The following is a 15,000-nucleotide window of genomic DNA, read 5'->3' as shown; positions in this document are numbered from 1 at the left end:
CACTAACACACACACACAACAAACAAATAGAAACACTCACAAAACAAACACACACACACACACACACACAACACAACAAACAAATAGAAACACACACAAAACAAACAAACAAACACACACACTAACACACACACACAACACACACACAACACCCACACCCACACACAACAAACAAATAGAAACACACACAAAACAAACAAACACACACACACACACACAACACAACAAACAAATAGAAACACACACACAACACACACACAACACACACACACACACACAGCACACACACTGACCCCACAGTGGTGATGAACTTTTTACTGTTGTTGATGTCCTCTTTGTCTCTCTGCCCCTTCTCCTTCTCGATCATCATCGTCAGGGGAGGCTGCTTTCGTACCACCAGTAACCTGTCAACCCACACGCTGCCCTTCACTTTCACTTCCCCACACACACACACACACATATGTGCATGTACGTACACACACAAACACTCACACACACACTCTCTCTCTGTCACCATCTTTCTCTCTCTCACATACACACATGCTCTCTCTCTCTCACTCTCTCTCTCTTTGTCACACTCAGTATCTGTCTCTTTCTCTCTCACACATACACAACTCTCTCTCTCTCTCTCTGATTGTCTTTCTTGCACACACACACACTCTCTCTCTCTCTTGTACACACACATTCTCTATTTCTCTCTCTTTCTCACACAAACACTGTCTCTTCTTTGTCACTCTCCCTTTGTGTGTGTGTGTGTCTCTCTCTCTCTCACACACACACACTCCCAATCTCTCTCTCTCTCTCACACACACACTCCCAATCTCTCTCTCTCTCTCACACACACACTTTGTGACTCTATCTCACATACACACACACACAACACACACATTCCCACCCCCCATCCCCTAACCACATTCTCACACACAACACATCCTCCCCCCCCACACACACACAAATGTACCTCCTCCCAACCTTCCCCCCCAACACACACCACTCCCCCCCTCCTCCACCCTCCCCCATCCACACACACCACTCCCCCTCCCCCCCCCCCACCACACACACCACTCCCCCCTCCTCCACCCTCCCCCATCCACACACACCACTCACCCCCCCAAACCCTCCCCACACACACACCACTCCCCCTCCCCCCCCCACCACACACACCACTCCCCCCCCCACCACACACACACCACTCACCCCCTCCTCCACCCTCCCCCATCCACACACACCACTCACCCCCCCAAACCCTCCCCACACACACACCACTCCCCCTCCCCCCCCCCACCACACACACCACTCAACCCCCCCCCCACACACCACTCCCCCCCCTCCCCCCCATATCCCCCCGCCTTCCCCCCACCTACCCTCCCACCCCCCCCCACCCTCCCCCCCCCCACCCACCACCTCACCACCACCCCCAATCCCCCCGCCTTCCCCCCACCCGCCCTCCCACCCCACCCTCCCCCCAGACACATCACTCACCCACCCCCTCCCCCCCCCCAATCCCCCCGCCTTCCCCCCACCCCCTCTCCCACCCCACCCTCCCCCCACACCCACCACTCACATCTCGACGATTTTCTTCAGCAGGTCCTTGAGGGCCATGCAGAACCAGCCGATGATGTTGGGGGCGGGGAGGGCGGGGGGCGGGGCCTGCAGCTGCTCCCTGACAGCGTTGACGTTCTGCAGCTCCTTGCTGCACGCCACCTGCATCAGGCTGTACACGCTGCCGCACACCTGTTCGCACCTGGAGAGGGGAGGGAAGGTGGTTAGAACACACCTGTACAGGAGGGAAGGTGGTTAGAACACACTGCCGCACACCTGTTCACACCTGGAGAGGGGAGGGAAGGTGGTTAGAACACACTGCCGCACACCTGTTCACACCTGGAGAGGGTAGGGAAGGTGGTTAGAACACACTGCCGCACACCTGTTCACACCTGGAGAGGGGAGGGAAGGTGGTTAGAACACACTGCCGCACACCTGTTCACACCTGGAGAGGGGAGGGAAGGTGGTTAGAACACACTGCCGCACACCTGTTCACACCTGGAGAGAGGAGGGAAGGTGGTTAGAACACACTGCCGCACACCTGTTCACACCTGGAGAGAGGAGGGAAGGTGGTTAGAACACACTGCCGCACACCTGTTCACACCTGGAGAGAGGAGGGAAGGTGGTTAGAACACACTGCCGCACACCTGTTCACACCTGTGTGGGGGAGAGGGGGAGGGAAGGTGGTTAGAACACACCTGTAGACGGGAGGTGGTTAGAACACACTGCCACACACCTGTTCACACCTGGAGAGGAGGGAAGGTGGTTAGAACACACCTGGAGAGGAGGGAAGGTGGTTAGAACACACCTGGAGAGAGGAGGGAAGGTGGTTAGAACACACCTGGAGAGAGGAGGGAAGGTGGTTAGAACACACCTGGAGAGGAGGGAAGGTGGTTAGAACACACCTGGAGAGAGGAGGGAAGGTGGTTAGAACACACCTGGAGAGAGGAGGGAAGGTGGTTAGAACACACCTGGAGAGAGGAGGGAAGGTGGTTAGAACACACCTGGAGAGGAGGGAAGGTGGTTAGAACACACCTGGAGAGGAGGGAAGGTGGTTCGAATACACCTGGAGAGGAGGGAAGGTGGTTAGAACACACCTGGAGAGGGGAGGGAAGGTGGTTAGAACACACCTGGAGAGAGGAGGGAAGGTGGTTAGAACACACCTGGAGAGAGGAGGGAAGGTGGTTAGAACACACCTGGAGAGGGGAGGGAAGGTGGTTAGAACACACCTGGAGAGAGGAGGGAAGGTGGTTAGAACACACCTGGAGAGGGGAGGGAAGGTGGTTAGAACACACCTGGAGAGAGGAGGGAAGGTGGTTAGAACACACCTGGAGAGGAGGGAAGGTGGTTAGAACACACCTGGAGAGAGGAGGGAAGGTGGTTAGAACACACTGCCGCACACCTGTTCACACCTGGAGAGGGGATGGGTGGGAAGGGGAGAGGGGTGGTTAGAGGTCAGAAGGTTGTGTGTTCGCATCCCGTCGGGGTCACCAGCGTAGCGTCAGTCGAGTTTACAACACACGGCCACAGCTGCAGTGCGCAGAATTCAGTGTGAAAACAAAGTGCAGGGAAGTGGTTCCCTGCGGACTGCCGACGCTGGAACTGCGACGGACGAACCCCGGGTGTGGCAGTGTATGGGGGAATCTAAATGAGCGGCGTGGGAGTAATGCCACTGAAAGGGTGCAGATGAATGGGGCAGCAAAAAAAAAAAAAAAAAAAAGTGCAGGGAAGTCGCCGCATCGGGTTTCCATGGAGAACTTGTTTCCACCAACCACTGCCGCTAAACAGATTCAAGGGAGGCTACTTTCAGTCACCACAGCGTCACAGCTTCAATCTGTCTCCCACCCACTGTGTTGACCCCTGGGTCACTCTGGGCCGACCTGGGATGATCCCTGGGGTCATGTGGAGGCAGTAATAACAATAATAATAATGGATACTTATATAGCACACTATCCAGAAATCTGCTCTAGGTGCTTTACAAAAACGCTTTTGTTAACATAAAACATTATATCTATGTTACATACACACACCAAAATGTGAACCCCCCCCCCCCCAACACACACACACACACACGCACGCACGCACACACACACACGCTGCATACATACATTTTAACATACATGTGTATCTAACAGCTACCCTACCACATACGCACACATAGGCAGGCACAAACTTACATAAACACACGCACACACAATATACATTCATATACATGCATGTAGTTATGTACACATACATATGTATACACACATAGTCAAGCACAGCTAACGCAAAGGAAGTGGACCTGCCACAATTGAACCACAGGAGTGGTTAACTCTCTCCATACGAACAGCGAAAGAGACGACGTTAACAGCGTTTCACCCCAATTACCATCATCAAAATATTGCAAGCGGAAGGCTCTTATACTGAAGAGGTGAATGTTGACAAAGAATACCACAATTCTGACGACGGAAGCTAAAGGTTGGGTCATTCAGACACCCACTGGACATCCGAGGGGTCTGTGTAGAGGAGAAGAGAGGACTGGCCGTACTGAGTGAGTTAAAGCATCACACTTTCAATCTGAGGGTCCCGGGTTCGAAATCTGGTAACAGTGCCGGGAGGGTATTAGGGTTTCAGCTTTCTCCCATCTCTCAGGTCAACACATGTGCTGACACATGCTAGCGCCTGAACCCCCTTTTGTGTGTGTTACACGCATACAGAAGAAATACGCATGTTAAAGATCCTGTGATCCATGTCAGTTTGGTGGGTTATGGAAACAAGAACATACCCGGCACGCACCCTCCACCAAAAACAGAGCATGACGGCATATGTGGTGGAGGTAAAAAAACGGTCATACACATGAAGAAAGTCCACTCCTGTTTGCAAGTGATTGTGGGAGTCACAACCCATGAACAAGCTGAGTCAAATACAGGCCCTCATTGATGGCAGGCATGCCTGACAACATAAAGGTTGCGAGGGACTGAGATGGACCGAGAGAGAAACAGTGTGCGTGTGTACTCACATGTTACATTAACAGTGCGTGTGCACCCACATGTCAACAGTGCATGTGCACTCACATGTCAACAGTGCATGTGCACTCACATGTTAACAGTGCAGGTGCACCCACATGTTAATGGTGCGTGTGCACTCACACGTCAACGGTGCGTGTGTACTCACATGTTCTCCACCTCCTTGCTCTGGTCCCTGTGCTCTCCGTCCACTTTGCGGGAGACACAGTCGTGCAGCTGCCACGTCTTCCACTGCACCACGAACCACTCCAGGCCCGCCAGCACGCTGTTCAGCTCACGGATCACCACCTGGCTCTTCTGCTCCAGCTCCTGGGCCATTCAATCAGCATCAGCATCTTTTTTTTTTTTTTTTTTCTTGAATGGGAAGAAATTGATTTTTCAGTCCACACCAAAAGATAATTACTAAAGGATAATGATGATGATGATGATGATGATAATAATAATAATGATACTACCGCTACTACTAACAACAACGATGACGAAAAATCAGAGCTCAAAGCGTTTTAAAGGCAAGGAAACTTCATTGACTGTAGATGATGAAAGAATAGATCAATTGTGTGTGTGTGTGTGTGTGTGTGTGTGTGTGTGTGTGTGTGTGTGTGTGTGTGTGTGTGTATGAGTGTGTGTGTGTGTGTGTGTGTGTGTGTGTGTGTGTGTGTGTGTGTGTTGCTATCTGGATTTGATAACTATCCTTACAAATGTCATTCAGACATTGTATTTAACTGTTTGCAACTGAGGTGACAGAATATTTTTTGTTTTGTGAATTTTTTATATTTTTTTTATGTGGAGAGACGGAGGGGGGTGGAGGGGGAGGAGAAAGTCTGCATTGGAAGAGCGCACAAATTTGCATATCATTCATGGCATCATCTAAAATGTGTGCGTTGTGGGCATTTGTGCCTTGTCTTAGTGTTTATGCCATGATATGTGTATGTGAATGTCCATATTCACATGCATGTTGTGTGTGTGTGTGTGTGTGTGTATTGTGTGTGTGTTTGTGTGTAGTGTGTGTGTGTGTGTGTGTGTGTGTGTGTGTGTGTGTAGCATGTGTGTGTGTGTGTGTGTGTATCTTAATAATATTAATAATAATAGATAGTAGTTATATGGCTCCTGTGTCATTAAATACTACTACTACTACTACTACCACCACTACTACTACTACTAAGAAGAGTAACTGTGCAATTAAATGATAATAGTGATGATAATAATGATAATGATAATAATAATAATGACAATAATAATAATAATAAGAAGAAGAAGAATAAAAAGAATAGATGGTACTTATATGCCTCCTGTGCCATTAAATAATAAGAACAACAATAACACATATTACTTATATGGCTCCTGTGCCATTAAAAAAAACCCAATAGATAGTACTTATATGTTGCAAACTCCCATATAATGGGCCCTAAGTGCCTCACACAAAACACTGCACAAACTAAACAGTGCCTCTGCGCATGAAAAAACGACGCGTATGTGAGTACCAAAACACCAAGACAGTACCACACACACACACACACATGCGGTGTGTTGTTTTGTGTTGTGTTGTGGTGTGTGTGTGTTGTGTGTGGTGTGTGTTGTGGTGTGTTGTGTTGTGGTGTGTTGTGTTGTGTTGTGTTGTGGTGTGTTGTGTTGTGGTGTGGTGTGTTGTGGTGTGTTATGTTGTGGTGTGTTGTGTTGTGTTGTGTTGTGTTGTGTTGTGGTGTGTTGTGGTGTGTCGTATTGCATTGTTGCATCGTATTCCATTGTATTGTACTGCATTGTATCACACTGCATTGTACTGTACTGCACTGCACTGCATGGTATTTTGTTGAACTGTCTTGAACAAGAGAATGACGTAAGCTTGCAGGCTGCAGTACAAGACCTAGCAAAATTGTGCCTCCTAGTTTGTATTTGTATTTGTATTTCTTTTTATCACAACAGATTTCTCTGTGTGAAATTCGGGCTGCTCTCCCCAGGGAAAGCACGTCGATACACTACAGCACCACCCTTTTTTTTTTTTTTTTGTATTTTTTCCTGCGTGCAGCTTTATTTGTTTTTTCTATCGAAGTGGATTTTTCAACAGAATTTTGCCAGGAACAACCCTTTTGTTGCCGTGGGTTATTTTACGTGCGCTAAGTACATGCTGCACACGGGACCTCGGTTTATCGTGTCATCCGAATGACTAGCGTCCAGACCACCACTCAAGGTCTAGTAGATTCAAACTCTCGACTGTTGGCCGCCGTTCTTTCTCTGTCTCTGGACCTTGCAGTTGGAATGAGCTTCCTCTTTCGCTTCGTCAAGTCTCCACATTCAGCTCTTTCAAGTCTGGCCTTAACTCACTCAGTACGGCCAGTCCTCTCTTCTCCTCTACACAGACCCCTGGGATGTCCAGTGGGTGTCTGAATGACCCAACCTTTAGCTTCCGTCGTCAGAATTGTGGTATTCTTTGTCAACATTTACATCTTCAGTATAAGAGCCTTCCGCTTGCGATATTTTGATGATGGTAACTGGGGTGAAACGCTGTTAACGTCGTCTCTTTCGCCGTTCGTATGGAGAGAGTTAAAACCCACCTCTTCCCAAAATAACCTCCCTTCCCTGCCTCTTCCTTGTCTTTAGTTTCTCCAGTTTTAGAGTTATGTGTGCGTGAGAATGACTGGTGCGAAAGCGCTTAGATTTGTCTGCACAAGATTCAGCGCTATATAAATACCATTATTATTATTATTATTATCATAACATGTGGACAGAATGATATCTGGGTAGGCAGACAGGCAACAAGTGAGAGAGACACAGAAACTTCTTCTTCTTCTGCGTTCACTCATATGCACACAAGTGGGCTTTTACGTGTATAACCGTTTTTACCCCGCCATGTAGGCAGCCATACTCCGTTTTCGGGGGTGTGCATGCTGGGTATGTTCTTGTTTCCATAACCCACCGAACGCTGACATGGATTACAGGATTTTTAACGTGTGTATTTGATCTTCTGCTTGCATATACACACGAAGGGGGTTCAGGCACTAGCAGGTCTGCACATATGTTGACCTGGGAGATCGTAAAAATCTCCACCCTTTACCCACCAGGCGTCGTCACCGTGATTCGAACCCGGGACCCTCGACTGACAGTCCAACGCTTTAACCATTCGGCTATTGCGCCCGTCAGACACAGAAACAAAGTCAAAGTCCTAAAGACAGAGCAGAGCAGGTGACAAATAACTCCCACTGACCTGTCGAAGTCCTTGAAACACCAGGTATGGGGGCAGAATGGTTTCACCGTTCCCAAACACGTCCTTCGGAGCTTTGCCTGAAATCATTCCAACATATATATGTATACAGCAACTCTGTGTGTGTGTGTGTGTGTGTGTGTGTGTGTGTGTGTGAGAGAGAGAGAGAGAGAGAGAGAGAGTGTGTGTGTGTGCATGTGCCTGCAAGTGTGCAAGAATGTGTGTGTGTGTTCAAGTGTGTGTGTGTGTGTGTGTGTGTGTGTGTGTGTGTGTGTGTGTGTTGTGAGAGAGCTCATTTGCATGGGAGACAGGGGTTGGATTTTGTGTGTGTGTGTGTGTGTGTGTGCGTGCGTGTGTGTGTAGATTTATGTGCAGAAATTATGTGGGTGAACGTACCCATACATCTAGGCATATAAATGATTTGTGCATGGAGGTGTGTTCTTTAATGTTATCTAATGTCTTTTCACTTTGAGTGATATTAGACGTATGTAGGTGTGTGTATGTGCTTGTGTGTTTGTGACTAATAAAGTGAAATTGAATTATCTTCCACAGACATGGTCACACACACACACATGCACACACACTGATGAATACACACACACATGCACACTCTGACACGGACACACATTGACATACATACACACCGACACATCCACATTGGCACAACACACCACACACTCTCTCACACACACACACACACACACACACACACCACACACACACACACACACATACTTTCACTCTTGATGTCAGCAGGCCACTTGTCCAAGCACAGGCAGGCAGCCCTCAGAACTTGCACCACTCTCTGTGAATTCAACAGTGAATCACCATGGTAGCATTACACTCTCCCTTCATACAACAATGCAGTATGTAAAGACACACACACACACACCACTCTCTGTGAATTCAACAGTGAATCACCATGGTAGCATTATACTCTCCCTTCATACAACAATGCAGTATGTAAAGACACACACACACACACCACTCTCTGTGAATTCAACAGTGAATCATGATGTCAGCATTATACTCTCCCTTCATACAACAATGCAGTATGTAAAGACACACACACACACACCACTCTCTGTGAATTCAACAGTGAATCATCACGGTAGCATTACACTCTCCCTTCATACAACAATACAGTATGTAAAGACACACACACACCACTCTCTGTGATTCAACAGTGAATCATGATGTCAGCATTATACTCTCCCTTCATACAACAATGCAGTATGTAAAGACACACACACACACACACACCACTCTCTGTGATTCAACAGTGAATCATGATGTCAGCATTATACTCTCCCTTCATACAACAATGCAGTATGTAAAGACACACACACACACCACTCTCTGTGAATTCAACAGTGAATCATCACGGTAGCATTACACTCTCCCTTCATACAACAATGCAGTATGTAAAGACACACACACACACACACACCACTCTCTGTGATTCAACAGTGAATCATGATGTCAGCATTATACTCTCCCCTTCATACAACAATGCAGTATGTAAAGACAACACACACACACCTCTATCTCTGTGAATTCCAACAGTGAATCATCACGGTAGCATTACACTCTCCCTTCATACAACAATGCAGTATGTAAAGACACACACACATCAACAGTGAATCATGATGTCAGCATTACACTCTCCCTTCATACAACAATGCAGTATGTAAAGACACACACACACACACACCACTCTCTGTGAATTAAACAGTGAATCATCACGGTAGCATTACACTCTCCCTTCATACAACAATGCAGTATGTAAACACCCCACCCCCACCCACCCACACACACACCACTCTCTGTAACAACAACAAACAAATACAACAACAATAATAATGATGATAATAAGGAGACAAAGACGATGATACATACAAAATCTCTACAGGTATTATTTTGTATACAGCATCTCCACACAGATAACACTCTGCATACAAAATCTCTACAGATAATATTTTGTTTACATCTCTACACAGATAATACATTGTATACAAAATCTGTACAGATAATATTTTGTATACAGCATCTCCACACAGATAACACTCTGCATACAAAATCTCTACAGATAATATTTTGTTTACATCTCTACACAGATAATACATTGTATACAAAATCTCTACAGATAATATTTTGTTTACATCTCTACATAGATAATACATTGTATACAAAATCTCTACAGATAATATTTTGTTTACATCTCTACACAGATAATACATTGTATACAAAATCTCTACAGGTAATATTTTGTATACAACATCTCTACATAGATAATACATTGTATACAAAATCTCTACAGATAATATTTTGTTTACATCTCTACACAGATAATACATTGTATACAAAATCTCTACAGGTAATATTTTGTATACAACATCTCTACACAGAAAACACTCTGCATACAAAGTCTCTACAGATAATATTTTGTATACAACATCTCTACACAGAAAACACTCTGCATACAAAGTCTCTACAGGTAATATTTTGTATACAACATCTCTACAAAGAAAACACTCTGCAAACAAAGTCTCTACAGGTAATATTCCGACACAGCATACCTTGTCCAGTTCCCGGCAGTTGGCAACGCGAGCGGCCAGATCTTTGGCCGACATCTTCTGACACACCTGACCCTGGTCAAGGTGTCCCCCGACCTGTTCCTGAACAAACCATCAGTCAGTCCATCAGCCAGTTGGGCCAACCAACACATCAATCAATTGACCAAGCAACCATCCTATCAACCAGCTGTCCAACCAACCCAACCAAACTATCAACCAGTTGATCAACTAATCAAGCAACCAACATATCAACAAATTCATCAACCAACCAACCAACATTTCTGTGTGAAATATCAAGCAGCTTTCACCCCTCACCCATACCCAAGTCACCCCCCCCTCCCCCGCCCCCCCTCTACACCCCCCATCCCGTCCGCCCCACACCCCCCCAAGGGAAAGCGTATCACCACTATTTTTTTTCCAGTCATTTTTTTATGTGTGTGATACAAACACACACACACACACACACATTTATATATATATATGTACACACACACACACACACACACACACACACACACATATATATATATATATATATATTTTTTTTTTTTTTTTTTTTTTTTTTTTGCTATCAAAGTGGCTCTTTTTTTCCAAACAGAATTTTGCCAAAACATCCTCTTTGTTGCCTTGGGTTCTTTAATGTGCACTAAGGGCATGCTGCACACAGGACCCCAGTTTACCATCTCATCCTCTTTGTTGCCATGGGTTCTTTAATGCGCACTAAGGGCATGCTGCACACAGGACCCCAGTTTACCATCTCATCCCCAAAGACCAGCACCTGGACCACCACTCAAGGTCTCGCGGGAAGGGGGTTTGGGGGAGAGTAAAAGTTGTGGTCTGAGTGGGACTCAAACCTGTGAGCACTGCCTTTCCAGCAGGACGTGTTACCACCGAGCCACTCTTTCTCTGTCTCTGGACCTTGCGATTGGAATGAACTTCCTTTTTCGCTTCGTCAAGTCTCCACACTCAGCTCTTTCAAGTCTGGCCTTAAAAACCCACCTCTTCCCAAAAATAGCCTCCCTTGCCTGCCTCTTCCTTGTCTTTAGTTTCCACAGTATTAGAGTTATGCATGCGTGTGAATGACTGGTGCGAAAGCGCTTTGATTTGTCTCTGCACAAGATCCAGCGCTATATAAATACCATTATTATTATTATTATTATTACTCCCTACTCTCCTGTGGCACTTATATATGACAGTCGGGTCCGACCATGACCATCACAACAACAGAGGAGGCAACGGCTGTCCCCGACTATCTGGGGCAAGAATTTGATTACCATGGAGTGTCTTGCCCAAGTTACATCCCCACTATCTCGTCCAAGAGGGTTTTAGGACAGTCAGTGTTGGGATGGTTCCCTAAAGGCCAACAAGCCCCCACAAGGCTGCAGCACTAAGAGCCAGTGCAATTTTGCCTCCTAGTTTGAGAGTCATAGTCCTTCACACAAAAGATTAAGATGTAAATGACTTCCCATTGCAGTGGAGAAACCATTGATCATACAGCTCTGACCTTGCTGTTGGCTCAACTGGGAACTTGAAATCAGTCACTGATATAAGCTGAGCGTTGACTTTTGCAGAAAACAGTACAAACTGCAGATTATATTTTCCTGTTCAGAGTTTGAACACAGCTTCCTGTTTCTTTTCCAACTGTATCCCGTGAACCTACTTTTGGTTTCATTTTGATCAATATCCAACTGTGAACCTACTTTTGGTTTCATTTTGATCAATATCCAATTGTGAACCTACTTTTGTTTTCATTTTGATCAATATCCAATTGTGAACCTACTTTTGTTTTCATTTTGATCAATATCCAAATGTGAACCTACTTTTGCTTTCATTTTGATCAATATCCAGTTGTCATCTGTTTTGCTAAGAACAAGAACAAGAAGGAGAAGAAGAAGAAGATGATGATGATGATGAAGAAGATGAGAAGAAAAGTTAAGAAGAAAAACATAAATGAAAAGAAGAAGAACAACAACAAAAGACAGGCAAGGCCTTCAAGACCCACTTCTGATACATTTAAAAAAAATAAAAATAAAAAAAATCCAAGCTTTTTATGTATTGAGTATAATTTCAAAATGTAATGTTTAAAATGAGAAAGATCAGTTTAAAGCAAATTAACTCCCCTAGCATTAATTACAGAGTAATTTCCCTTTTTTACTATCTGCACCAAGACGTTTGCAAAATAAATACAACTTCCATGCTTAGCAAAAGAAGTTCCTATTTGAACAAAAAATGATAATAATGACTGCTCTTGTTGTTGGGTCAGAATATCAGATCAAAGTGCCAAGTTTAGAGAATACAAAAAAATATAAATATAACAGTAAACGCAGTTTGCATATAATTAGGCTTCATTTTTTAATTTTTTTTGTGCCCATCCCAGAGGTGCAATATTGTTTTAAACAGGATGACTGGAAAGAACTGAATTTTTCCTATTTTTATGCCTAATTTGGTGTCAACTGACAAAGTATTTGCAGAGAAAATGTCAATGTTAAAGTTTACCACGGACACACAGACACACACACACACACAGACAACCGAACACCGGGTTAAAACATAGACTCACTTTGTTTACACAAGTGAGTCAATAAAAATAACAACAATTACAACAACAACAACAAAGAAGAATCTGAAATGAGCGGTGATGGACTGGTTGTGTACACCACCTTGGCCCGATTCCACCGCTGCTGTGCAACCCATTTGTAAACACACAGGCGCACAAAACTGGGAGAGAGTGGGAAGGGGAGGGAGGGGGCTGGGGGTGGGGGGAGGTCATGAAGAGGGGTGGGGGTGGGAGGGGCAGGGGAAGGGGGAGCCTGATGAAAGAGACAGATAAGCAGGAAGAAAAGCACTCACATGAGAACTTTCCAAGTCGCAGAGAATGTAGTGTCCGGGTGGAAGAAGAAGAAGAAGAACAACAACAACAACAACTACAACAAAAGAAGAAGAAGAAGAAGAACAACAACAACAACAACAAAAGAAGAAGAAGAACAACAACAACAACAAAAGAAGAAGAAGAAGAAGAACAACAACAACAACAAAAGAAGAAGAAGAACAACAACAACAAAAGAAGAAGAAGAACAACAACAACAACAACAAAAGAAGAAGAACAACAACAACAACAACAACAAAAGAAGAAGAACAACAACAACAACAAAAGAAGAAGAAGAAGAACAACAACAACAACAAAAGAAGAAGAAGAAGAACAACAACAACAACAAAAGAAGAAGAAGAAGAACAACAACAACAACAACAACAAAAGAAGAAGAACAACAACAACAACAAAAGAAGAAGAAGAACAACAACAACAACAACAACAACAAAAGAAGAAGAAGAAGAACAACAACAACAACAAAAGAAGAAGAACAACAACAACAACAACAAAAGAAGAAGAAGAACAACAACAACAACAAAAGAAGAAGAAGAACAACAACAACAAAAGAAGAAGAAGAAGAACAACAACAACAACAACAAAAAAAGAAGAAGAACAACAACAACAAAAGAAGAAGAAGAACAACAACAACAAAAGAAGAAGAAGAAGAAGAACAACAACAACAACAAAAGAAGAAAGAGAAGAACAACAACAACAACAACAAAAGAAGAAGAAGAAGAAGAACAACAACAACAACAACAACAAAAGAAGAAGAAGAACAACAACAACAACAACAAAAGAAGAAGAAGAACAACAACAACAAAAGAAGAAGAAGAAGAACAACAACAACAACAACAAAAGAAGAAGAAGAACAAGAACAACAACAAAAGAAGAAGAAGAACAACAACAAAAGAAGAAGAACAACAACAACAAGAACAACAACAACAACAAAAGAAGAAGAAGAACAACAACAACAACAAAAGAAGAAGAAGATGGAGAAGGAAAAGGGGGTGAACAAGGAGGAGAAAGAGAAGAAGCAGAAGAAGGAAAATAGATGACGAAGAAGAAGAATCAAGAAAGCAAGTATCAGTATCGGTACCAGTAACTCAAGGAGACGTCACTGCGTTCGGACAAATCCACATGCCCTACACCACATCTGCAAAGCAGATGCCTGACCAGCAGCGTAACCCAACGCGCTCTGGGAAGAAACAAAGAAAGAAAGAAGGTGAGGAAAAAGAAAAAGAAGAAGAAGAAGAAGAAGAAGAAGAAGAAGAAAGCAGAGAAGATGAAGGTGACACAAGACAAATACCTGAGACATCATGGTGTTGAACAGCTGCTCCTCTTCTGCCAGACACTGATGAACTTCTTCCACAAACTTCACCGGCTGGCTCTGGTAGGCTTTCTGATGGAAGCAGGAAAGAAAAAAAAAAAAAAGAAAAGAAAAAGAAGAAGTAGTTTTTTTTTTTACGCTGGCATGAAACTTCACAGACATGACGGAACCTTCTTCTTCTTCTGCGTTCACTCGTATGCACACGAGTGGGCTTTTACGTGTATGACCGTTTTTACCCCGCCATGTAGGCAGCCATACTCCGTTTTCAGGGGTGTGCATGCTGGGTGTGTTCTTGTTTCTATAACCCACCGAACGCTGACATGGATTACAGGATCTTTAATGTGCGTATTTGATCTTCTGCTTGCATATACACACGAAGGGGGTTCAGGCACTAGCAGGTCTGCACATATGTTGATCTGGGAGATCGTAAAAATCTCCACCCTTTACCCACCAGGCGCCGCGCCGTCACCGTGATTCGAACC

At 44.6% G+C, this 15,000-nt stretch overlaps 1 protein-coding gene across 2 annotated transcripts in view; it reads right to left on the bottom strand.

Moving 5' to 3' along the window:
* LOC143276274 (signal transducer and activator of transcription 3.2-like) overlaps positions 1 to 15,000 on the bottom strand; it is a 51,747-nt gene that overhangs the window by 22,381 nt on the left and 14,366 nt on the right. For both annotated transcript variants that reach the window (XM_076580773.1, XM_076580772.1), the window contains exons 4-10: positions 14,498 to 14,590; positions 10,326 to 10,424; positions 8,482 to 8,551; positions 7,750 to 7,826; positions 4,699 to 4,859; positions 1,565 to 1,744; positions 294 to 404 (exon numbers count right to left, since the gene is read on the bottom strand). In XM_076580773.1, coding sequence (XP_076436888.1) covers positions 294 to 404; positions 1,565 to 1,744; positions 4,699 to 4,859; positions 7,750 to 7,826; positions 8,482 to 8,551; positions 10,326 to 10,424; positions 14,498 to 14,590 — 791 coding nt within the window. The remainder of the gene's footprint in view (positions 1 to 293; positions 405 to 1,564; positions 1,745 to 4,698; positions 4,860 to 7,749; positions 7,827 to 8,481; positions 8,552 to 10,325; positions 10,425 to 14,497; positions 14,591 to 15,000) is intronic.

Source organism: Babylonia areolata, chromosome 31 (assembly GCF_041734735.1).
Source record: "Babylonia areolata isolate BAREFJ2019XMU chromosome 31, ASM4173473v1, whole genome shotgun sequence".
NCBI lineage: Eukaryota > Metazoa > Mollusca > Gastropoda > Neogastropoda > Buccinidae > Babylonia > Babylonia areolata.
This window is presented reverse-complemented; position numbering and strand designations above follow the sequence as displayed.